Source organism: Trichosurus vulpecula, chromosome 1, assembly GCF_011100635.1.
Source record: "Trichosurus vulpecula isolate mTriVul1 chromosome 1, mTriVul1.pri, whole genome shotgun sequence".
Classification (NCBI taxonomy): Eukaryota; Metazoa; Chordata; class Mammalia; order Diprotodontia; family Phalangeridae; genus Trichosurus; species Trichosurus vulpecula.
The window spans coordinates 145,494,840-145,520,955 of NC_050573.1; the positions used below are offsets into that span (position 1 = coordinate 145,494,840).

A 26,116-nucleotide genomic window follows, 5' to 3' on the forward strand; every position below is an offset into this window, starting at 1 on the left:
CAACAGTCATGTTATATGCCCTTCCTTCTCCTCTGTGCACTTACCCTACAAAATCCTCCTCTCTCCAGGCCAGGAATTAACGTGTCTTTCATCTGATCTTAGTTGGCTTTTTCAATACCTTTTCTTCAGTATGGGCTGGATACAATTTACTGGACAATAGCTTCCGGACAACCATTGATCTTGTTACCAAGAATTAGAAATTATTCAGTCTTGGTGACCAGTTCATAGAGGTCATGTGGGCTTCCCGAATCCTAGAGGTGAGAGAAAAGTACTTAAGCTTGCATGTCAGCATTCCTGCCCTCCTCTAGATCACAAAAGAAGCCCCCTTTAGGAAAATATTAGTCAATAAAATGCTGAAGTAGAGCAGCTAATTAATTTTGGCTGGACCAGCCAAAGGCAGAGGAGAGTGCTATGAAATAAGATAAGAAAGAAAGGTTTGGACTTAGAGATTGAAGAGCTTAACGTTCAGTTCTTATTTTATCCTAGTGGCAGCAGGGATTCACTGAAGGAAGACTTGAGACCATCCAGGGTCATCCTTGAGCTTTAAGAAAATTATCTTGGCAGGTTAGAATGAGGTCCTTTGAAAGGGGAAGAGAGTGGAAGCAAGGAAGATCAATTAGACGATTATTGCAGTTGTCCAGGTGAAAGATGGTAAGCAACCTGCTCTGAATAGAAGAAATTCAAGAAGTAGATTAAAGAGGTGATATGGAGGTAAAATCAGCCAAACTTGGCACCTGTTTGGGTTGGAGGGGAGTAGAGTAGGCTCAGGGAAAGGGAAAAACAGTGGAAAAGTGCTATATTTAACATTAGAGTACTTATCACTTAGTGTACTTGTAACTTTGTAACTAGGGGCAAGTCGCTTAACTTCCCAAGGTCTTAATTCCCTAATCTGCAAACTGAGGTCATCTAGTGCAACTCTCTCTAGTGCATCTACCTGGAAACTCCCTTCCAGCTAAAAATCTGATTCTGTGATTCCCAGGTATTGAGCCTTGGTGACTGATTGTGTGGTGGTGGTGTCAGCAGATCAAAATTAAGGAAACAGTGCCATTAAAATTTTTATATCTTTAGTTCTTAACATCATTTTCAAATGTCTTCTCTCCATCCTCTTTAATGCTTATAACATATATAGTAAATGCTTTGAAGCTGCTTATAAACATTTCAGGAGACCAAAAAAGCTTAAAAATCTTGAATTGCTATTTGAAAAAATTTAATGCTTGTAAAATAGACATAAGCATGCAATAAATGAGTGTGGGGAGGGAAGCATTTCAACAAAATTAACCAGTGCATCAAAACATCAAGTGAATCTCATGTATTGGTCCTAAAAGGTACAGAACTAGGAGAAATTGAAAAGAGGTAAATTTCAGGATTGACATTGGGAATCCAGTAGAATGTAAAAAAAAAAAAAACCCATGCCCAGGACAGTGCTCGGAACCTAGCATAAGCACTCAATAAATGTTTGTTGCATTAACTTGAAGAGAAAACAGTGACTCGTGATACAAAAGTAGAATGGATTGCCTCAGGAGGAAGTGGCTGTACCCCTTTGCTTTTGGTCCTCTTGGTTATAACTGGATGACCAGTAGTTAGCAGATTCATGTTCAGTACTGATTAACTGAGATTCTTAATGTTACTGCTTCAAAGTTGCTTTATTGATTCTGGGAATAACCCCAAGAAATACAAGCACTCTTCCCCCCCCCCCTTTTTTTTTTATTTTGCCTAGGTGCTATTACTTACCCTTTGCTATCACAATTTGCATTGCCAAAATATGATTTCCCATGTCTCATTCAGGTTTTCCTACATAGTAAGTAAATGTTTTGAAACTGCTTCTTATAAACATTTCAGGAGACCAGAAAAACTTAAAAGGCTTGAATCGCTATTTGAAAAAACCTACTTCAAGATAGAGGTTTTTGGCTTCCCCATGTCATTTAAATCATTATCTGGTAGAAATAACTTCTGATTAGTCGTTACACCACTACTGAAAAAAATTAGACTTTTCACAAGAGAAAATGATAACATGAGAAGATGCTGCCAAAAGAATAAAATAATCTAAAACTTCAGGTGGAGTTCTCTACAGTTAAAATACAGAGTAAGTTCTTTAATTTCTTCTTATAAGTAAAGTGAGCAATTGTTTGGCTTTAGGGAGGAGGAGAGAAGAGTCTGTCAGCAGTTCTCAAACGTTTTGGTCCTAGGACCCCTGTACATAATTAAATTTATTGAAGACCCCTTCCTAAGAGTTTATGTGGGCTATATCTTCTGATATTTACCATGTTAGATATTAAAACCTCTTAGTCTTAGGAAAACAAATTTGACTTTATGCTAGACCTAAGCACTGGTATATGCTAACTCTGAGGTGTTAGTAACTTAGGTTAATAGGGGTATTCTTTACCAGTAACCTAAGTTCCTGTTATGGGGTCAACATTAGATAATACGAATGTGAGGAAATTAAAAGCACATATCTGTAGATTAAAGATTTGTATTGGGAAACATTAGGAGTAGCAGTTATTGTGACAGAAAGTAAGCAGACAAATCCCATTTTTCATATGGAGGAATGGACTTAAGACTATTTAACTCAAAAGTTCTGGGAGACTAAGAAAGATTCTTGGAATTAGCATTTGTTACATAGACTAATGTTATACAACACAGGTGTTCCATTTCCACATTGATGATTGCTGAGATTCTTTTATTTGATCACAATCTACTGTCATTGCACCTCTTTGCAACATCCCCTTCCCCCTTGAGCTTTATCTTCACTGTGACCTTCAATCCCTTGCCTCCTGAGTTCTTTACCAGGCTATAACTCCTGTGCTGGTTATGTTGTCCTCCCTTTCCCATTTTGACCCCTTGATGAACCAGTTCAACTTTATACTGTCCTCTTGTCGTGAATCCTTTGCCTCCTTATTCTGTCTCTTAATCTTGCCCTGCCAAGCTTTGGAATATCCTTGCCTTCATTCCTGCTCATGCGCTGCCAAATGAAGCTGGAGAAAATTGTAAAACTTTGATGATTGAATCCATTGTAAGCTTGTTACACAATTCTAATTGGGTCCTCACTAAAGCAATCATTTTATACCTTCCTAATTAATTCACTATTTCACTCACCACAGTAGCTTTTCTCCAAACATTTTCTTATATCCTCAAACATCATTTCTTCCCTAGCTGAGGCATTTGTCTCATTTCACTGGGGGGAAAAAGAAGGCTCAAAGGCTTCTCCTCTCCTTCATTTCACATCACTCAAAAACCCTCTGCTACTGTTCTTAATCCTTGTTTGGTCTTCGTTGCCAAGACAAACCCCTCTACATTCCTTGTACATACAAGTAATCTCATTCCATCCCATCTTCTCTAGTAGATTCCCCCCTCCATCATCCGTACTCTCACTAATCCTTAGTCACCCCCTGTCTACTGTTTCTCTGCTATCTACAAACACTCATATCTTACTTAGCTTCAAAAAAAAAAACCTCTCAATTCCTTTTAGCCCATTAACTCTTTGTGCTCCTTCTTGTGACTTGCTTGAGAGCACCATCTTTACCTCTCTTCTGCCTTTCCTGTAAGTATCTACAGTCTAGCTTCTGATCTGACCTCATCAGTCAACTACAACTGCTCTCCAAAGTTGTCAGTGATCTTTTTCTTCCCCCAAGAGCTCTCCCAGTTGTGAAATCTGATGTCCTTTTCTCAGTCTTCATCATTCTTAATCTCTCTGCAGCCTCTGATTTACCATTAGATCACCCTCTTCTTTGTTTGCTCTGCTTATTAGACTTTCATGACACTGCTCACTCCTTTCACCTGTTTTCTTCTATGTCTCCTTTGCTGGATCTTCATTCAGTCACCCCCAACGCTCTGTCCTGGGCCTCTCTTACCCCTTTGTACTATCAGCTCTCATGAATTTGTAGGCTCTCTGTATGTGAGCTCCTTGATAGCAGGGACTGTTCTGTTTTGTTGTTTTTCTTTGTGTCCCTAACATTTATCACAATACCTGATACACACTAGGAACTTAATAAATGTTTGTTGAGTAGTTTTTATTATCCAGCTTCATGAAGAATGTAGTCTCAACCCCTTTTTTTAATTTAGTCCTCATAAAACTCAGTAGATTTAAGTGCTTTTCTATAGCCTAGAATTCCATTCTTTGACCTAGAAGCATTTATGACATAAGCACCTTTTCTTAGATGATAGCCAGGAAGAAGGAAACTACTTGTTTTATGTTGCCACCTCTAAATTCATTGAAAGAGTAGAGGCAGCTACAAAGGAGAATGGCACACTAGTCCAGTTAATACGTCTGTTACTGCTTTGCTTGTGTAATTTATGTAGTAGTAAATGTTTGGTGATTACCTGTCCTGTCTTACCAAACACTATCAGAGTGTTAGCTCTTTATTATTGAAGGAGCTATGATATAATTGAAAAAAATGTTAGATTTGAAATCAGAAATTGTAAACAAGTCCATACTTAGAAATCCGCAACCTTGGCCAAGATACTTAACCTGAGCTAGTTTGATCATTTGTAAAATGGGGTGGGAGATAACTTGATACTTCACCAAATTATTATAAAAATCAGATAAGAATATAAGAGGAGTATATAAATTTCAAGTGGTAGTACAGCAACGTCAGGAGTATTGTGCTAGGACTAAGAAGGACAGTTAACTTGGAATTATGAATTACAGTGCTTATTTCTCTTTTTAGTAAGACTGATCTAAATGTGTTGCCCCTAAATTTTTTTAATATGACATTTTTTGCTTTAACAATAAAGATATGAGGATGTGCATAATGGTCTTGTCTAATTTAACCTTATTTTTAAAAAGGTAGGAATTTTGGCTTTAAAGTCTGGTTTTGTATAAGGTAAAAACAAGACATGTAGAATAATACCTTTTTTAGAAAACAAACTAGCCTTGAGACAAATGGCACAAAAGCAAAGTTGCTGCGTCTTGGGATTTTATACACTGATGATCATTCTTGTATATTGGATTCTTTGTCACACTTCTGTTTTCTTCTCTGACCATACTGCACTTTTTAGGCCTGAGGTGTTCTGTAGATGGACCAAGGAATGGAAGGAACACTCCCATTTTATCACTTAATCTGAGTTAATGGAAAAGAGGAGTAAAGAAGATAAATACTGCCCACTCTTATATCTTCACCAGCATATTTTTGTCCTTCCCTAATAATAATGTACCCTTTATCCTTTTGGTTTTTAGTTGACCTTTGGGAGAGATGTAGTCTAGATTTGAAGAGAAGTTAGGTTTGAAGAGATCATGCTGGGTTTATCTCCACTGTTTGTGGTTAATTATAACTCATGGTGGTGTTAAAAGTTTGGATTATTTTGAATTTCAGTCTAATGTTAGATGAGCAAACATTTTAAGTTGCCATATTCCTTACTAAGCAAAGAAAAAACTAACTTATCAATAATTCCCCCTTGAAAATTTTCCACCTTTTACATTACACACATGGAAAAACATGGCCATGATTTATATTTTAAAATGCTTTAATTTTTTAATTACGTGTGTTTTGAGAAGGTTCCCTCATTTTTAAGAATGATCTTTGGAAAATAGAGGCTCATGCCTAGTCCTCTCTACTGGATCACCTTTTAACTTTCATAAAAGATGATTGGCTAATTTTTCACTAAAGAAGCACCATTAGTGAATGTCATGACTTTGTCCTCCTGTTTGAGTCTGTCAAAAGGGAATACTTAAGTGATCTGTGAAGGTTACTCCCTACATACTATACAGATCCTGCTCCCTCTGCTCCTCTCCCCCCCCCCCCCCCAATCATCTCTGAAGAGCTCTGGACTGGTCTTTGGCAGGACACCTTAAAAAAATATATATATATAGAGGGCCAACTTGATGGAACACCTGTTGTGTCCTGTTAGCCGGGTAATCTACATTCCAGTATGAAGCATTAAGAATAGGGCTTCTAGGGAAGGGTTAGGAAAAAAATTAACCATTAAAATTGAGCATTTTGACATTAATTACCAAGACTCTCAAGGCAGTAACTATTAATTGCCAATGTCTATTGGCTATAAACCAGTTGGTGGCTTCAATTTTTTTAATGTAATGTAATCTCTAGAGGCAATAAACTGATTTTCTGAAATCGGTCGTGTTCTGCTTGCATTTATTTGATCTTACTTTGAAATGGTGAGGCCATTTCTCATTTTAAGTGTAGGAGACAAGATTAATGAGTCATAATTTTCACTTGGAAATTAGACTCTTTAATTGGCTTCTGGTATAAAATTGAAGCTCAAAACAACTTGTAAACTGTTACATATTATGGGTGACAGGTAGTCATCCAAAAATTTTGTAATTGGCTACTCATCTTAAAAACTTTAAATAATTAGAACCTAAAAGTGTAAAGTAGGATTATTTGCAATTAAGCCAGGAAAGATGGTAGAATTTTGTGGGACTTAACAAACAAGAGAATTTTATTTTATCCTTGGATGATCTTGAGCCGAGTAGTACTAGGGTCAGACCCTTTTCTTCAGGAATACAAATTTGGCAGGTGTATTGGGGTGGGAGGAGTGGAGGCAGGTAAAGCCAATTAGGGGGTTACTTTAACGGTTTGCAGGCAAGGAGTGATAGAAGTCGTCTCTGAGCTGTTGGTGGTGGCATGTGAATGGAGAGAAAAGAAATGCAAGCTAAATTGCAACACCAGTTGTGAGGGGAAAGGAAGAGGGAAGATTTCAAGAGTGAACTCATTGCAGACTTGAAAGATGATGGTGGTACCATCAAGAGAAACTAAGAGAGAGGATTTTAGACACTGAATTTGAGAGCCCTGTTGGAGCTGTCCAGTAGGCAGTAGGTGATTCTTGAAAGGGAGGAGGGCAGGGATAGCATGGTGCTTTAGTTCAGTAGAGGGACTGTGTGTGTCTGTCTGTGTGTCACCCACGGGGAAGTTAGAAAAACATTTTCCAGATCTACATGTTAATTCTGTATATTTGCTCTAAAAATTATAAGGAGGAAAATTTATGTATTATGTATTTTTTAAATGCTGCTTAAAAGTTTTAATTGAGATCATGTGACTTAAAAAGCATTTTTCTTAGCATGGTCAGCATAAGATTTTAGAAATTAGTAAATTTAAATACTTGTGGCTAATTGAATTGTGATTGGTCTGTTTTCTGGAAACCATTCTAAAATACATTTGCAAAGGCAGGAGACTTCCAGTACTGTATATTACATGTTATTACAATTTATACAACTTAAGTATATTTATTAGATTACAATTTTAAACCTAGAAAGGACAATCATCTCTTAACTTTTTCATATTTCAAGTGAGGAAAGAAAATAGTTTTGTTTTTTTTAATTGCCTACATGGCAGAACCAGGACCAGAAGAACCCAAATGCCTCCTGACTTAATTGTTTTCTCTTTTGCAGACATTGTTTTAACTTTTTTTGAATCACAGGTCCCTTTGGCAATCTTGTGAAGACTATGGGACTTCTAGTGTTTTTAAATGTATGAAATAAAAGACATCACATTACAAAGGAAATCCCATATATTTTGAAATGCATTTATCAAAAAAAAAAAAACAAATCATTTTTAAACCACCAAGTTCACAGGCCTCAGGTTAAGAACCTTCCCCCTCTGTCATTGCCTCGTATCTGTAATTCAGGGATACAGGAGATTGCATTTTTAAAATCTTCTCTATCAGTTATATTTTCTTCTTCTACTTTCAAGTCTTATAACTTCAGTTTGCCTCCAAGATAACTTGTCTGTTTTCACCTTGTCTTGTTGATTTTTGTCCTATCTGCCTTTTATACTATAACCTCCCATTTGCTATTGTGTCCTATTTCCCTTCTGTCCCTTTGCCTTATTTTATTTTCATTGCTTATAATGTGCTTTTTATAGGACTTGGTGGCTCTTAGAGTGGCTTAACTTGCTAACCACAACCAGGCAGTGTTCTTTTATGCCTTATTGAACTTATTTTGAGCTTTTGATTTTCTTATCCCATGTTATTATAGAAATTTGTAGCTAATTCTTATCCTAGTTATTTTTAGACAGGAAAAGACAAATGGTTTTCTCATTTTTTTTTCCAGCTCGCAGTTTTGTAATTTCAAATTAATTCAGTCCTGGGGGGAGGCGTGGGGGTAGTTTAAAATGTTTTGCAGAGATTACTATGGGGGGGGGATCTCAATTTTTAAAAATGTCATCTCATTTAATAGTCATCTAAAAGCCAGGCTCCACAGTATTACTTCAGTGGATTTGTCTTTGGCCTGGAAATGTATTGCAAACTTAGGGGCAGACTCTACTTTTAGAATGTACGTATAGTACTATGATTCCCTCAGGGAGAAACCTGATCGTGAGCATTCACTGTCACTTTTTACGTATTTGTTTATTAAGAAGAACAGGGTAGAGGTTACAGACAGGCATAGTTCTGCTGATGGGAAAAAAAAATCTGAAAAATTAGAACTTATTGGAAAGCTTATTGGAAGTTGAATTGATTATCTACGTCAGGAGATAGTGTGTTTCTATCTCACCTGGAGACCTTCAAAGAAACACCAAAAAAAAATTGTCAGAGATAGTCCAGAAAGATCTTCAGGTAGTGTTTATTCCTGAAGCGAAAGTTCATTGCTCTATTGCACCATGAAGTCCATCCGTAGTCCATTAAGCCAATCCATTAGCATGATCTTGAAGTTCTTTACCATCCTTGTCTTCCATGTTTAAAAACCAAGGATTATTGTTGATTCTGATCCCTAGTCTCAGTTTTGAGAAACCAGAGTTTCTAAAGATTTGTTAGGTAGTATTAGCAGTGGGTAGTTGAAAGAATCCTCAATTTGGAGAGTCAGGTTAAATCTAGTCCTGAAACTTCAATACTTGTGTGGCCTTTGGCAAGTTTTTTTTGTTTTGTTTTGGTTTTTTTAATAACTGTCTCTTGGATGATAAGCATTGGACTACATGATTTTGTTGCTCTCACTTTGGCAGTCTCCCATCTTTGTCTTTTATCCATTTGCTACTACCTAGTACCTCATTATCATCCTTGCAGGCTATTGTAATTCCCCCCCCACCCCCCCAAAAAAGCCTTGCTGCCCACTATCCATTCCAGTCTTTACATCTTCAACGGAGTATCTTACAAATCTGATAAAATCTCCTCTGCTCAGGTCTTTTGTGCCAGTTAAGTTCAAGCGCAAATTAAGTTCAAACTCCTTTGGTGTGAAGCCTTCCTCATTCTGGTACTTTCTTTTTACTTTCCTCCATGAATGAACTCTTATGATGCAGATAAACTGGGATGCTCTTTTCTCCCCTCTCTCATCCCCCTGCCAAAATTTAAAAGAAATAAATGTAGCACTTTCCTACCTCCATACCCTTTGTTCACACTTTTCCTAATGCTCATTACCCCACCTTCTCCAGCACCCTCTCCCCTTTCCACCCAAATTCTTCCATAACTTGTAAAATGCAAATGAAAATGTTCTTCCAGATAGTGCAGTACTCCCTGATCTCAGTCATTCATTCTTACCTTATCTTTTCCACATTCTTCCTCTTCCACCACCTTGGATACAATAACGCTTTCCTCAAGTCTCTGCGTTTATATACAATATTGTGTTTTCATAGTCATCTGTGTCTTACTAGATTTAAATTTAGTAGAGCAATGATTGCAGACACTTGCCTAAGTTTCGTATCTTTACTACCTTCATTCCTCAATGCCCTTTACATTCAAGGTACTTGATAAATATAGTCTGTTCATTGCATTGAGTTATTGAATAAAAGCAGGGAACTGTATAGCATGGGTCTCCTTATTAAAATTAAATTGATAGATTAACTTAACTGAAAATAAAGATTTCTTTACAGAGAAATAATTATGTAGGTATTTGGTTAGTTGTACTAAGTAATGAAAATTAGAGAAATGAGATAGAGATGTTACAGAATGCCACGGCTAAAAGAACATATTGTCTAAATACTTCAAATTGCAACTCTGCCTTCCATAAAGCCTTTCTTGATTTTGTACCCTTCTTGAATATTTCATAGTACTTTGAACTTTTCCTTTTTATTTAACCTAATTTATTTTAAAATTATTTGTGTGTTTCTTTCCTCACTATATAGAAGTTCCTTCTCTTCCTCAAGCCAAACTGATGCAGAGAATATAAAATTACACCGTGCTTTAGTTTGACTATTTCTTTTTAAGTTTTTAATTTCATAGAATAAAACGTCTCAAATTCTGCTATACAATATAGTATCTCCCAGGTATATGTCAAAATTATTTAAAATCCCTTGATATTACAACATTCTAATCGTTCAAGCCAGGGAGAATACAGAGACATGTAGTTTCTACATGAGATGTCAAGGTCCTCTAGATCCTCCTATTTGCATGATGTTTTGAATAGGAGCATCAAAGCCTGAAACTCTCCTAAGTGAAAGTAAAGTCATATGACTTGGCCTTACTGTAATCCTGGGAATAAAAAATCAGGTAGATAAATAAATGCCTATTGTCCAGCCAGTGTGCAGTTGGATGACCAACCTATAGAGTCTGTCAGCGTGTGTGTGTGTGTGTGTGTGTGTGTGTGTGTGTGTGTGTGTGTGTCTTAATCTTAGACAGTGGTTGAACACATAATTGAACAGGAAGAGAAGCTGGCTTTGGGAAATAGAAAATTTTTTTTAAAAGATCTTAGTGAGAAGAGTAAGAAGTGTGGGAGTTTCTGGGTAATTAATAATCAATAATAAGATTTGGGTAATTAAAATCAGTTTATTAATTAGGCTAGCAGATAATAAATTGAGGTCAGTGATTCTTGATAACCAAAGACTCCACATGAGTTCTCTTGAATGTTTAAATGCCTTTAGAAAAGGGGTTGTCCCTGACAGTGGAAATCAACTCTAATTGGTTAACCATTAATGAAAGACTGGGTATTATAATGAGAGGTGGGCCTTTTCTAATGATGACTGGGTACCTGACTTGGATCATGTAAATGCTTTTGGACGAAGAGACTCATCTCCATCCAGACAACTTAAGTTGAACACATTTGGCCAGCATTCACTTAGATTAGATTTCTTTACCCTTAAATCAGCAATAAGCTGTCCCAGTTGGTGGGATCCTGCCCAGGATTGAGAATGTCTGGTCAGCTCAGTCATTCACAAGGACTGGGCTTTGAATAAGGAAATAAAAAAGAAAAACTACTAATAACTAACCTACTAATACTTGATTATTAATAATCAAAAAAAGGATCTTTTTATGCCAATGTTCTCCCAGTTGTGTAGCACAAGTCATAAAATGTTAGTCTTTGAAAGATTTTAATTGAAGTTCACTCAACGGGGAATGGAAAAGGGCTATGGTAGTTATGAGTAGTCTGTAGCACATTACTGATAATATATTATGAAAGAGGAGATGAGGGATAAGTTATCAAAGGCATATAAAAAAATGGACTTGGTCACATCTTGAGCACAGGATTGTCTGGACAACCTGTGAGCTTAGTAAACTCATGACATCAGAAAATGAGAAAGGGACCTTTGCACAGCAGGGGTGAATCCTCCACGTTGAACTTAAGTGAGAGGACATTGGTTAGTTACACAGGATGGGCCAGAATGTATTAGCTTAATTGTTAAAGAACTAGTTACATAAATGATATTATGGTTTGAGTATCGAATATCTTTTCCCCTTTAGTATTGCACTAATAGAAAAAATAGTCTACGTTTGTTATTTCTACTTTTTATTGCCTACTCATTTCACTTCTCAACTCTATATGATGTGGCTTCTGATTCCCTGACTTGATTGAAAGAAACTACTCTCTCAAAGATAACCCAATGACCTCCTAATTACTAAATGCTATGGTTTTGTCTTCACCTATTTCTGACCTTACAGCCTTCAACAACTTTCTCACTTGAGGAAGTACTAACTTCTTCCTCCATGAGCTTTTAACTGCTCTTTTACCTATGTCTCTTAACCTTTGCTTATCTGACTATTTTTGGTTTCTTGGAATTTCATCATTTCACATTCTCAAGATCCTATTAGGCTCTCTTCTTTATTCTTATTGATTTACTCTGCTTCCATAGTTATGCGTCCCAGAACTTCACATTCTTTATGTATACCTTTTGGACCATATGTGCCTGGATACCCACCAAGCACTACAACTACACAATGTCCAAAACCTGAATTCCTCAAAATGCTCTTTCAGTTTCCCTATGTCTGGATAACTGTATTAGCCTTCTAATCAGTCAGGTTTAAAACTTTGGTGTTACATTCTACTCTTTCGTCTTCTTCACCCCCATAGCAAATAAGTTACAAGTTCTTTTAATTCTACCACTGTAGTTCTCAGGCCTTCATCATCTCTCACCTAAACTGTTATAATAGCATACAGTTAATGTCCCAACTTGACAGTGTCTTCCCTCTTCAGTTTATCCTTCATATAGCTGCCAACATAATCTTCCTAAGAAATAGGGCTATGTCATCCCCTGTGCTCACAAACCTTGAGCAGCCTATTTACCCTTAGGATGAAATATGATCTTGTTAGCCTGATATTTAAGACCCAGCAAAGTCTGGTTTCAGTGTCTGGCAGCTTTATTTCACGTTATTCCCTTTCACACACTTTGTTCCAGCCAAATTAAACTATGCTGGTCTTCACATGTGTTATGGCAGTCCCCTATGCCTGGAATACAATTCTTTTTCAATCTTTCCCTGCCTTTCAGAATCTTCCTTTCTTGAGACAGTGTGTGGGATACTGCAGAGTGATGAACTTAAAGTCAGGAGAGAGACCTAGACCTGTTTTGAATCTCCCTCTGATAAACTTTCTTCATTCATTCATTTATATAGTGCAGAATAATACCTGTAGTATTTAATCTCACTAGAGTTGTTATGAGGATACTTTGCTTAAACATAAAAGTTCTTTATAATTCAAGGTTCATTTCAAATGCTATTACTTCTGTATTGTCTTTCTGTATTTCTTTCCCTTCTCTCTCCCGCAAACTAAAAGTGTTCTCTTCAAATTTCTTTCAGATTGACGCTCTCCTTTGTCACCCACCTTGCTAAAAACTATACCAGTGTGTTTGTCTCAATCCCTCAGTTACCAATAAATACTTGGAGCATTGTTACTTTTTGCTTTTCACAAGGAGTACATTTAGTTGAGAAAAAAAAATGTAAATTCAAACTAAAAGTTTGAGCTAAAATTTACTGTATGAAATGTAGCAAAGGCTCATGTCAGTCTAGCTACATCTTTCAGGGTTCCTAGGATTAACTCTGAAGGTTCAAGGTGTTGACTCAAGCCTCTGTTCTGAGTTCTCTTCTCCTCTCTCCCCGCCCTTTTCAGTGATTAACTTCAGTTAATATTTATAAAGGGATATTTACTTTGAAGACTTGGCAAGAACTGACATTAACATTTCCCCTTAGCACTTTGGGGATCTCTTAATCAAAGGTGTCAGCATGTGTCCCACAACACTTGAATCCTCAGTGTGGCTTGAACCAAATTCCAAAGTAATTCAGAAATATTTAGCAAAGTAAATAAAAAATACATTAAAACACAGATAATATTACATTTTTCAAAGCAAGTCACTAGGGAACTCACAGGGATCCTTATGTGTGGATTATGTCCCACCCCCCTTTCCTATTTGAGTTTGACAGTATTGTTCTATATGATCTGAGTCACTGGGGAGAGGGAGCTCAGTTTCTCCATAGCCTTGCATCCCACCAAGTTCACATTCAAATGCTGAAAAAGCTGCCAGGTGAATCATCATCTCAGCTGGGATGGGTCATTTCACTGCTTGCTTTTCAGAGCATCAATGCTGGGGACTGGCTGCAAAATTCATCATAAACTCAGATTTTTGGACTCTAAGACCTCAGCTGGCTCACTGTCCTGATAATCTCAAAACTCACAAAATCTCCAGATTAATCATCTTCACTCAAACTGAGCTGATACAGCGGTGCTCCCTATGAATCCTTGGATAGATGTGGGCATGCCCGCCTGCCCTGCTCTTTTGAAGAGGGGTACCCCTTTGCAAAACATTCCTTCTGGTGTGATTCTTGTCCATGTATTGCCACAGATCTCTAAATAGAAGATAACCACTATACTGGAGGCCTTCTCCCCCTGCCTCCCTTGTTCTTTTAATATAAACAAAGAGTGAGGGGAGACAGAATTTTTTTTAAAGGAGTGAGAAACTGTCATTTTTATATCCCCAGACTTAGCACATGCCTTGCTTCCAGTGGTGCTAAATGCTTACTCGGTACAATTAAACTACTATTTTAAAATGCATATAATCCATATTCCACAATAAAGATCTAGTGATCTTTAAAAAATTATATTGACTTTTATTTTTAGAATGCTGCTAATTTGAATATTTTAAAAAATGTAATCTGTGTCCTAAATTAACCTCATGGGGAATTACATAGTTTTTGTTTCGGTGCTTAACTGTTAACATGCTGCTTACCAAAAGTGATATAGGTCATACCAAAGCCCAGTTTTAAGGCATTTAGTGTATCCATTTGACCTTAAATAAAGTATGATTAATCTACCATTAAGGAAATGCCTCCATTCATTATCCCTTGAGGTGGTTTTTCTCAACTTTGCTGCAGTGCCCCCCCCACACACACATACACTCACCCATTTAATTTGGTCTGCCTGATCCTCTGCCCCCAAAGCCTATTTATTATTTAACTTGTGTTACAGGATTTAAAAAAAACAACATTTTTAGACATAAAGAGGTATAAATGCTGAAAGTGGAACATGGTTGACTAGAAGCCAGATATCTGGGGTATAGTCAAGCTCTAACCTGCTGGGGGCCTTTAATCAGGTCATTTTAACCTTTCTGGGACTCAGTTACCTCTCTGTAAAACAAAGGATGGAACTAGCTTAGCTGATCTATAAAGTTCCTTCTAATAATTATCATCCCCTTCTGTTCTTGTAACCCATGGTTCAGAAGCACATCTTGAGGTTCAATCTTGAAAGCTTCTCAAGAATAATATAATAGTTTAGATTCTAGAAGCATCTTTAATTTGTCTGGTTCCTAGCTCTGTGTTAGGGATGTTTAATTCTTTTATAAGTATTGAGCTATTATATTAGCATTTATATATATGTAGAAGAAGTGTATTAAAAAGGACAGTCTGTCTGGTTAGTAGCAATGGAGTTATTATAAAGCCCCCTTTCCCATGATGGCTCTTTCCTTCTTCCCTTTTCTTTATTAATAAGTGCTTCTTGACTCTTGTTCTATCTCCATCTTTTATCTGTTGGTTCTATGATTCTTTTGTTTTTTGCATAGCATTTTGCCAAATTGTAGTAACTCCCACAGGTCCCAACTTGGTTCTGGAGCTTGTTTGGTGTTCTTGACATCAGGCTCACTTCCTCCCGTGCTTCCTTAATCAAGAACACCTTCCTCCATTTATAACTTAGAGCAAGTAGGTGGCACAGTGGTTAGAGTGCGCAGCCTGGAGTCATCTCTCTGAGCTCAAATGTGTCCTCAAACACCAGTTGTGTGACCTTGGGCAAATCACTTAACCCTGTTTGCCCCTCAGTTTCCTCATCTGTATAATTTGCTGGAGAAGGAAATGACAAGCCACTGCAGTATCTTTGCCAAGAAAACCCCAAATGCTGGTCACAAAGAGTTAGACAAGACTGAAAAACAATAGCCCCAAATTTCTGCTTAGAGATTTTTTTATGTGTATGCACTCTAGAGCCTTTTCTTCTCTCCTACTGTTTAAGGAAAGGAGCTCCCTGATTTCCCAAATTCTTTTGTGTCAATCCTCTCTGCACGTGGCTTATTAGAGCAGTGCTCTAGCAGTTAATTTCTAACATGAGAATAGCTATAATGACAGTCCAATATTCTTTCCTCCTCCCTTGTGACTCCCCCAACTGGATTCTGACATGTTAGCTGAGCTCTTGATAAAGTTTCAATAAGAAAAACATTCAAAATGTTATAGAAGCAGTAGAAACTATACTCTGATTTAGAAATAAAGTAAGCTCTGACTTTGTATGATAAGCAAATATTCAAAAAATATGCAAGATCAGTAATGGAGAATAAGCTTCTGTTTTGAAAAATAACCAAGGGCTAATGGTAGGATTTTCAGGAAACAAACAGTACCATTTAGTGGTTTTTTTTTTGTTTTGTTTTTTGTTTTTGTTTTTTTTGTAAAATACTTACATGAGTGTATTAATACAGTTTGGGAAATTAAGGTCTAGAGAGCTTTAAGTGACTAAAGTTTAGTTGCCTAAAGTCACACAATACCAGAACCAGAATGTCTCTTACTATTTCTGAATACAGTGTAGTGTTTTGGTTTTTTTTTTTACTCTACCATATTGCTTCTACTGTTTAAAAAAAATTGTGTTTCTGTTGGCTTCATTTGGTTTCCTTTGTAATCCTATGAATTATTTTATGCATTTAAAAACATTCAGCGAAGAGGATCTCTAGGCTTCATCAGACTGCCAAAGGAGTCCATTACACAAAGAAAATTAAGAACTCCTAAGCTGGATCTGCTAAGGCCTTTTCCAGCTCAGAAATATGATATTTGTGTAATTCTTTGCATGAAAGTTTCTCAATATAATATGCATCTTTGTTTTAGAAATTATCAAAATCTTACCTTTCTGTGTTTCATTGTCATGAAAATTAGGCTTCCAATTTATGTCTAATGCAACAGAAGGCTTAATATAGTTTTAAAAGACACTTCTATTAGTAAGAGTCTTGTATATTTTATTCCCTCATAGTTTTAGATGGAATCACTTTGCAAAAGTAATATTCTGTTTACTGGTTCTGTACCAACAACAGGGAGAGCAGGGAGGGATGCTGTTTTTTACTTGGTACTCCTACCATCACATCTTTTGAATCTTTCTTTCATCTGTTTAAGGAAACGATTGATAGATTGCTTTTGTCTTTTTAAGAAGCAAGTGGCAAAAGCCATGAGTGGCAATTTGGCCAACAAGGATGGGGATGCAAACCAAAGTTAATCACTTTTCCTTATCCCCCATTTCCATTAGGGACTAGTGGAAACTTTACCTATCAGAGAAGTGGAAATAAATGTTAACATAGTGAAAAAGAAATTTGGGTGGGCTCATTCCTTGGATTTTGTGCCTTTGTCTTAGGGGCTTTGTTTAACAAATGGTTCTCAAATTTGTTTCAAGCCCTGATTTTATTTCCAGATGCTAATTGGACATCACCTGGATATCTTTCCACAGCCTTCAAAATACAGCATGTCCTAAAGTCATATTAATTTCCTCCATCCCATTCCTCCATCTCGCTGTTTCTGCCAGTGAATCACTGTTCTCTAATACGCTGGTTAAGACTCTTTAATTCGCCATGTTTTTACTTCCTTTTGGAGACAGTGTTCCCCCCACCTTAGTTGTTTCTGGTTTGTTTGTTTTTTCCCTTGTCATTTTTTCTGGTTACTTCAAGTCATCACTAATTCTTATCTAGGATGTAAGAGTAGCTTATTAACTAATATTCCTGTCTCCTCTTCCAATCTACTGTGACTAAAGCCACGAAGTAATCCTTAAAAAAAAGTTTTTTTAGCCTCATTTTAAAACTGACTTTTACCTATTTTTCTTTTCTTCCTCCCACTGTCCTTCATATACCCTATGTATCAGACAATAGATTCTCCATCCTCTAAACAAACTTTAGGTTTCCCTTGTGCTTGTTGAAAACCCTACCCATCCTTCAAGGCCCAGCTCAAATATCATCTTTTCCATAAAGCTCTCCAGGTTCCCTTCTTTGATTCCCTGCTACAGGTAGTTTAGTTTTCTCCTTCTGAGCTCTTAGACCCCTGCTAGCAAATCCTTTTGATTAGGAATCAGCTAAGTTCATCTGGGGTTGTCCTTCATTGGTACTTTATCTGGCTTTTGGTAAGTCACTTGACAATTCGATGAGTCTTATCATTTGTCTCAATTCCTTCATTTTACAGATGTCTGGCCCTGTTGTCAAAATTCTTGTGTGTTGCTTCTAATATCTTCTAGAAATGAAAACCTAGTTTCTAAGCTCCTTCAGCATAGGTTTCATTAGTCTTTGCCTTTTATCTAGTAGGCTCTTAGTAAAAGTTTATTGATCCTAAAACATTGTGATCTTCAAGTTTGATTATGCAGTAGATACAGATCACTTAAGGACTTGGAAAGGATCCATTTATTAAGTCTAAAAGGAAAAAATGCTATTTTTATATATGTTAATATCTGTAAATATAAAATTTTAGTATTTGTTCGGGTTTAAATGTTTCAACAACTTGGTAAAGCTTTCTGAAATGTATTTAAGCTTCGCTTTAAATAATGAATATCTGATCTGATTGGTACTTTTCTTCAGCCCTTTAAACAAATAACATCATATTAAAATGTGTCCCTTATTAAGTAACAAGGTTAGCTTTAGCTTCAAGTTTGTAGTTAACGTACTATTATAATCCATCTTTCATTTGGATTCTAGGTAGGGGTTTGTGTTTTTTTTTTTAATTTTCTAAACCTTTATTCTTATTTGGATTTTTTTCCCCCTCTTTTCTTTCAAAGTCTCTATTGGAAAAGTTCTTGATTCCTAATGCTTCACAAGCAGAAAGCAAAGTTTTCTATTTGAAAATGAAAGGAGACTACTACCGTTATTTGGCTGAGGTTGCTGCTGGTGATGACAAGAAAGGTAGGTCAATGTTAAAAATATTCTAATAAGTAATATTTTGAACTCTGGCTTTATGCATGCTTTAGTGGGAAATTGAACTACATATATGCGTACATATGGATGTACATCTTAATACATCTCTAATACTGTCAGGAGGGCCTGTGGAAGGAAGATTTATGGAGAGATTGGGTTGCCTGGAGAAGTTCATCAGCATTGTTTGCCAGTTTCATGATCACATGCCCACACATGTTCCAAATGAAGGGAAGGATGGTACTCTCACACTTTCCCAGAGACCAGTGAAGTGAAGCAGGGACGCATTCTTGTTCCCATGCTCTTCAGCAAAGATGTTTTCTGCATGGAGAACAAAAATGGCATCAAGATCAGCTTCCACACTGATGCCTTGAAAAGGCTGTAGGCCAAAACCAAAAGCGTAGGGAGAGTCGGTGCAGGACTTGGTTCACAGGTGAGTTTGAGAGACAGCAGAGGATGTGGATTGATTCTCTGCCGCCTGTGCTAATTTTGGCCTGACAATCGTCTAGAAAACAAAAATTGTTCACCAGCCAGCACTGCAACATCCATTTGCGGAGCCATTGACAGTAAATGGAGAAATGTTAAATGCTATGGCAGTATATTCTCCAGGGCTGTACACATAGATGATGAGCTAGCTCAGTGTTTGAGAGGCTCCAAACGAAAGTATGGGAGAGAAGTATTAGGCAGCCTACCAAACTGAATATTTACAGAGCCATCATGCTGACTCCACTGTTGTATGCCTGTGAAACCTACACAATCTGTCCAGCCATGCCAGAAAACTGAACTGATTCCATGTGAATCATCTTAGGGGAAGATCCTGACGATCACCTGACAAGATAAGGTACTAGACTCTGAGGTCCTCTCTAGAGCTGAACTGCCAAGCATTCAAACTACTGTAGAGAGTACAACTCTGATGGGCTGGCCATGTAATTCTTATAACAAACATGGTTGCCTAAAGACTATTTTATGGAGGACTCACACAAAGAAAGCACTCAGCGTGAAAGTCAGAGGAAGCTATACAAGGACACTCTCAAGGTCTCTCTGAAGAGTGTATCAATTGTGTAGTAGTGTGATAGTATCGATTGTGAGGCATGAGACTCACTGGGACAGGACTGCCCAGCATAGCATGCTGTGCACAGACTGTGCTCTATGAACAAAGCAGAATCAGAAGCATAGAGGAAATGTGAACTGTATAAATCCAGAACCAGTTCCACTCTAAATGTTCTAACAGAACACTTGCGGTAGAGCCTTCCAAACTCTTGTTGCTCTGATCAGCCACAGCTAAACATACCTTACCCTGACTCCAACATATTGTGATGTCGTTGGTCCTATCCAAAAAACAAAGGACTAATAACAAAATTTTAGAATGACAGTCCCAAAATGTCAACTCAGTAGTACTCTGTAACTATCAAAAGCTGACCATGCTGCTGAAAATCAGTGCTAGCCTGTCTCCCCCTTCCCAAGTGTAGTGTATACAGTTTAGAGTCACTGTTACTGCCTTAAATTACTCTTTGGTCACTCTGAATATAAGAAAATAGGTGAGAATTTCTTTTTTTTTAATAAGTTTCTATGATACCATCACTTCTTCTTTACTACTTGATATGTAGTATCATGAGGCATGGGTAAAATAAGTATCAGTTCACAAGTGTAACTTTTTCATTCCTCAGGAATAGTGGATCAATCACAACAGGCATATCAAGAAGCATTTGAAATCAGCAAAAAGGAGATGCAACCAACGCATCCTATTAGATTGGGTCTGGCTTTGAACTTCTCTGTGTTCTATTATGAGATCCTGAACTCTCCAGAGAAAGCCTGCTCCCTTGCAAAGACAGTAAGTTTGGTTTGCTGTGCAAACATTTAGTAACTCAGTTAGAACTCGAAAATTAAATTTCTTTTTCATGTTACAGGCTTTTGATGAAGCCATTGCTGAACTTGATACATTAAGTGAAGAATCATACAAAGACAGCACACTAATAATGCAGTTACTGAGAGACAACTTGACAGTAAGTACATCACCATTAAAATTGTCTTATTAACCAAAATGATGTTGTGCTTGATAAAGTTAAGAAAAATCACTTTAGGGTTGGTTACTTTAAAAATGAAAGTGCTGATATTCACTTTGCTTCACATCTGAGTTAGCTATTGTCCTAAAACAGTTTCTAGATTGATTAGGATTTTGTAATGGCAAATTTTACGAGCAAGACTAATTTTAAGTTTATAGTTCAGTTATCTAATTAGGATATACTAAAATCTCATGTATACATTTTAAAATCCTATCTTAGAGGGGAATGCATTTGATAAATAGCTAAAGAGGTAGGCATAAGTAGCAGCATTTACAGATGACAAAGGAGGTCATAACTGACTTCATTGTATATTGAGGGGAATATGAACTTCAATAATTTGTGATGAATGTACTCTTTGGGCTATATGTAAATCAGATGAATTTATCTCAGTGGGGTTTCTTTACGATTCATTTGCTGATTAGAGCAGAACACTTAACTTTTTTAGTGGTCTTTAGCATGGAGGAGTTGACCCTCTTTTCATAGCTCTTTCTCATAGGGGTTAAAACTGATAAGAGCATATGACCAAGATATAGCATTAGAGCCATATTAAAACCAAGTGTGCGTGCAGTAGTAGCACAAAGTTCCATACGTCAAAAAGGCCTGGTTGGCCTCTAGAGAGTGACCTCTAAATTTTAAAAATGTGTTTGTGGAGCAGATAAAACATCCATCAGAACATAATTTTGCATATGATAAAACAATCTGTAGCGTAGGAATTAGTCTTGCGGCCCCACCCCCCCATTGCAGAAATACAAAGTGTTCTACTGGGGTATCAAAGCCAGTAGGATATGATAGGCTCAGTACCTAGTTGGGATGAAGAGTGATTTCCAGTAGCCTGTCCCTCAAACAGGGTCTATAAATATACCCTGCATATTTTCTTGCCCTCACATTTCCTTAGACCCTTTTTCCCTATTAACTCTTTTTCTAGTTCATTTGCCAAGTTAGTAAGGCTGTGTAACAGACCTATGTAAAGTGATTTTTACATAATGCAAATTTGCCCCCAGACATGGGGAGGGGAAGAAAGAAGACCAGCACAGTTAAAGGACATGTGGGGATGGGGCAGAGAAAGGAGCGGAAGTTAGGAACTTGGGGGCCTGGCTAGAACCAAGAAGAAAAAAGCGTGTGGGGCAGACAAGGACACAGAGAGGCGAGAAGGGGCAGGGACATGGAGGGGGGTGGGGTGTGGAGGGAGTGCATATGAACCCAGAGTAACCAACAGAAGACAGACATCCCGGCAGGTGGGAGGAGCAGGGCAGAAGGTCTCTTCTCTCAGCTATGGAGGTTGCAAGTCAAGTATGCCCTTTTCTCCCCTCCCCGCCCCCCCTTTGAGGGGTTTTGAAGGGGTGGGTAGGGTTGAGAGGCCTTGGATTGCCAAGCCAAGGGGCAGGAAGGGGGAGAAAGAGCGCTGTACTTTAACATAGGTATTTTTTTAGAATGCAGATTTCTTTGAGAATTTTTTATGTAATGTCAGATTTACATAAGGTGAGAGCTATGTATTGTCTAAGGATCTTCTGGCTCTGAAAGACTTAGAACAAAAAAGTTTATCAGTATCTTCATGAGTGTCAACCCTAACAATAAAACAAATCATGTTTGGGGGATGGGATGATCCAGGTTCCAGTTGAGAAAGGAGCTTTATGGAAGTTAAAAGGAGCTTTTAAAGCCTAAACCTTATGTTTGACTAAATCGTACTTGGGGAATTTTTCCTTGATCCAAGGATCAAGTGGCAATTAGTGAATTGATTCTTTCAGCTAAGATGAGGCAGCATACAGTAGCCAGTAGAACTGGAAGATCTCTTTTCATCAAGTTAGACATAGTATGTGACCTTGAACTCCACTATGTGGAATTGAGTTTGCTTTCATATCAGTATGACCTTTGGGCAAGGGCTATTTGATGTTATAATTCACAACAATCTTTTTTAGGTCAGTTTGAAAACGTATAAAGATTTGACAAAACATAACCCGCTGTGTTACTAATCTGCCAACTTAAAGACAAATTATGGCCCCTGGTTACAGCAACCAGTTCTCTATATCTGAGCACAGGGTAGAGGGATGAAACCCTATTGTAAGTCTGTCTTACATGTTCATGACAAAGATTGAACACTGAGCTTAAGTTTCCTTTGTGTCTTAGTTAATTGAAACTTAGGTCAGAATAATCCCTTCATTTTGAATCTTTTTTGTGGTTCTGTAATTGAATGTTATCAAGTATACTGTTATTAGATATAAAATTGAATGATACCTGTATGTATATCCTTTAGTTCTCTCCCCACCTGACTTATTGACATTTTTTCTTTCCCCTCTGTAAGGTAAACTAGAGTAAATATGTCATCCTTAGTTCTGGTCTTGTTAACATGTGGGGAGTGAGGAATTTGTTTGATATCTTGTGTGAAAAGAATTGACCATAAATTTTAGCTGGAGCTTTTTATTTTGTTTTGCTTGGTTTTTTCCTTAAAACTATGATTATATTCTGGTGTAAACATGAAATTATGTTCTTATAAATATGAAGTGTCTTGGTCCTTGTACAGACTGGAGCTCAAAATATGGCAGCTTTGGGGGCATGATTATACTTTTTTTTTTTTTTTTGGAGGGGGAAAGGCAGGGCAATTGGGGTTAAGTGACTTGCCCGAGGTCACACAGTAAGTGTGTCAGGTGTCAGAGGCCAGATTTGAACTGAGGTCCTCCTGACTCCAGGGCCAGTGCTCTACTCACTGTGCCCTATGTATCTTATTCAGCTGAGTCTAATTTAAGGCTGTTGGTGTTTTCTGGTCCACATTTCTGTGTGTGTGTGTGTGTGTGTGTATTTATACACATATATTTTCTACTCTGTTCATTACTTCCAGGTTTATGCACTCACTGTTCATTGAACCTGTATGTTGATGAAAGGGATGATAGAACTTCTAGGAGTTTCATCTCATAACTGCTAATGTCTGAAAATGGTTTTTTTTAATAGTCTTTCCTATTGGGAAGACTGATGAAGTACTAACTTGGTTACAGCAGTATACTTTGTCCTGCTTGATTGATAGTGATAATTGTTATGTCATGTTATTAATTACTTTTACTTAGACATTAAGTTGAAGAAAAACATAAGTTATAAGCAGAATTTTTTTTTTACATTTTCAAATTGTAGGTGCTAAACTTTTTTTTTTTATTTTTTTTAATCAGTTGTGGACATCGGACACCCAAGGAGATGAAGCTGAAGCAGGAGAAGGAGGGGAGAATTAACCAGCCTTCCAACTTTTGTCTGCCTCATTCTAAAATTTACACAGTAGACCATTTGTCATCCATGCTGTCCCACAAATAGTTTTTGTTTACGATTTATGACAGGTTTATGTTACTTCTATTTGGATTTCTATATTTCCCATGTGGTTTTTATGTTTAATATTAGGGGAGTAGAGCCAGTTAACATTTGGGGAGTTATCTGTTTTCATCTGAGGTGGCCAATATGGGGATATGGAATTTTTATACACGTTTTACATGTTTGGCATAGTACTTTTGGTACATTGTGATTTCACAAGGCCAGTGTTAAAACAGCTTCCATGTCTAAGCAAAGAAAACTGCCTACATATTGGTCTGTCATGGTGGGGGGATAAAGGGATAATTGGTTCCAGCCACAGGTGTAGTTATTGTGGGTACTTTAGGGTTGGAGCACTCAATGGCTGTGGTAGAAACAGATGTCCCATAGATACTACATGGCATTCCATGTGTATCTGTGGAATACACAATCTCAACGTGTACACCTTTATGATTGCAGTTGCAAAAGTGTTCCTTAAGACAAAGTTTTAACCCAGTCAATTTACTCTGGAGAAGGGCAGAAAACGGTTCACATTCCATTATTTGTAAAGTTACCTGCTGTTTGCTTTCATTATTTTTGCTACACTCATTTTATTTGTATTTAAATGGTTTAGGCAACCTAAGAACAAATGTACAAGTAAAGATGCAGTAAAAATGAATTGCTTGATATTCATAAAGTCACTGTATATCAAGCACAGCAGTAAAACAAAAAACCCATGTATTTAACTTTTTTTAGGTTTTTTGCTTTTGTGATTTTTTTGATACTTGCCTAACATGCATGTGCTGTAAAAATAGTTAACAGGGAAATAACTTGAGATGATGGCTAGCTTTGTTTAATGTCTTATGAAATTTTCATGAACAATCCAAGCATAATTGTTAAGAACATGTGTATTAAGTTGATGTACGTGGAATAAAAGTTTTATGAATGGACTTTTCAACTACTTTCTCTACAGCTTTTCATGTAAATCATATCTTTTAGTTCTGAAACTTCTCTAAAGGAAATTGTACATTTTGAAGATTTACTTCCCACTTGGTAGCTATATAATGGGCTTTAAAAAAAAAAGTTTAAGTACAAAATTATCAAATGGCAAGAGTTCCATGTGTTCCATATTGTTCCAAACATTACTCCCCTCTCCACCACCCTGATTTTCAGTTACTCTTTTAAAACAAAGGGTGGTGGTCTGAATAAAATCATATGTTCCACTTCAATTTTTGGTATGGCATTTTTCTAACTTACGGAAGCTACAAGTCTCATGGTCTTGTGGTGACATTGGTTAACTATCAGGTTTGTGCTTCCAAAGTCCCTCTTTAGCAGAATTTGTTGCTATTCTTATGGTCTGCCTTGGATTTTAATCCCATATTCCAGTTTGTCAGGTATACCTTTAGCCTTTTCTCCTTCTGCCTTGTCACCAACCACACTCCTATTCTGGTGGTGGAGGGGGTGGAGGGTGTTGTGTGGGGAAAGATAGCATGATATTTCTGGCTTCGGTATCTGAGACTCCTTTCTTCCTTTGCTTGCATCCCACAAACTTCTTGCCTCTATTCCTATTTCCTACAGGAAATCTTCCCTTAATTTAGTGAGATAGTGGCTTTTTTAAAAAATCTCATTCTAAACCCTACCCTGAATGGTCTGTTTATTGTCTGCCTTAAACTCTTTCCCTTAACCCAGTCCTCTCACCAAGTGATGGTGGGGCTAAGTTATACCCAAAGCTCAAGCTGCAAAATCTTCCCCTCACTACCCTTGTAGAAAACACCAAACACAAAATACCATTTAAAGAGAGAGGTGTATTTTTTTGTTATAGAATGTAAGCTCCTCAAGGGCAGGGACAATGTTTTTCTGTATGTTCTATTGTGCCTAGTACACTGTAAATGCTCAATAAATATTGATGATGGGAGGCAGTGAGTCTTTATGATAAGCAGAGGGGAGAATCTTGCACTGAAATCTCAACTAATGTTCCATTATATCCTTCTTAAGTTGATCTGGGAGGTGATGACCTAGAACAAAGTGGAGGCTTCAGAGTATTTTTCTTTGGAGCAGAGATTTCAACTTTGGGATAAGTAGATCATCTTCACTCAGCAGCCCTTTTATTTTACCTGGGCGATTGACCTTATCTCTTTGAACTAAAAAAAAAAAAGTTTCTTAAATGTCCGAGAGAAAGAAAGTATAGCTAGACTGAAGCTTACCTTAGCTATTGCATAAAATCTGAGAATTGTCATGAATTTGGTTGTTCTAAAGGTATTTTTTTTTCTATAAAAAACCTATCTAAAACCTAACAAAACTAAA

At 37.2% G+C, this 26,116-nt stretch overlaps 1 protein-coding gene across 1 annotated transcript in view; it reads left to right on the forward strand.

Annotated features, from left to right (window-relative positions):
- The window catches only part of YWHAZ (tyrosine 3-monooxygenase/tryptophan 5-monooxygenase activation protein zeta), a 39,477-nt gene extending 14,436 nt beyond the window's left edge, over positions 1-25,041 (forward strand). The window contains 4 exon segments of the mRNA XM_036755606.1: positions 18,353-18,476; positions 20,153-20,316; positions 20,393-20,488; positions 23,704-25,041. Of these exon segments, the coding sequence (XP_036611501.1) occupies positions 18,353-18,476; positions 20,153-20,316; positions 20,393-20,488; positions 23,704-23,763 (444 nt within the window). The 3' untranslated portion in view covers positions 23,764-25,041.
- The last annotated feature ends 1,075 nt before the right edge of the window (positions 25,042-26,116 follow it).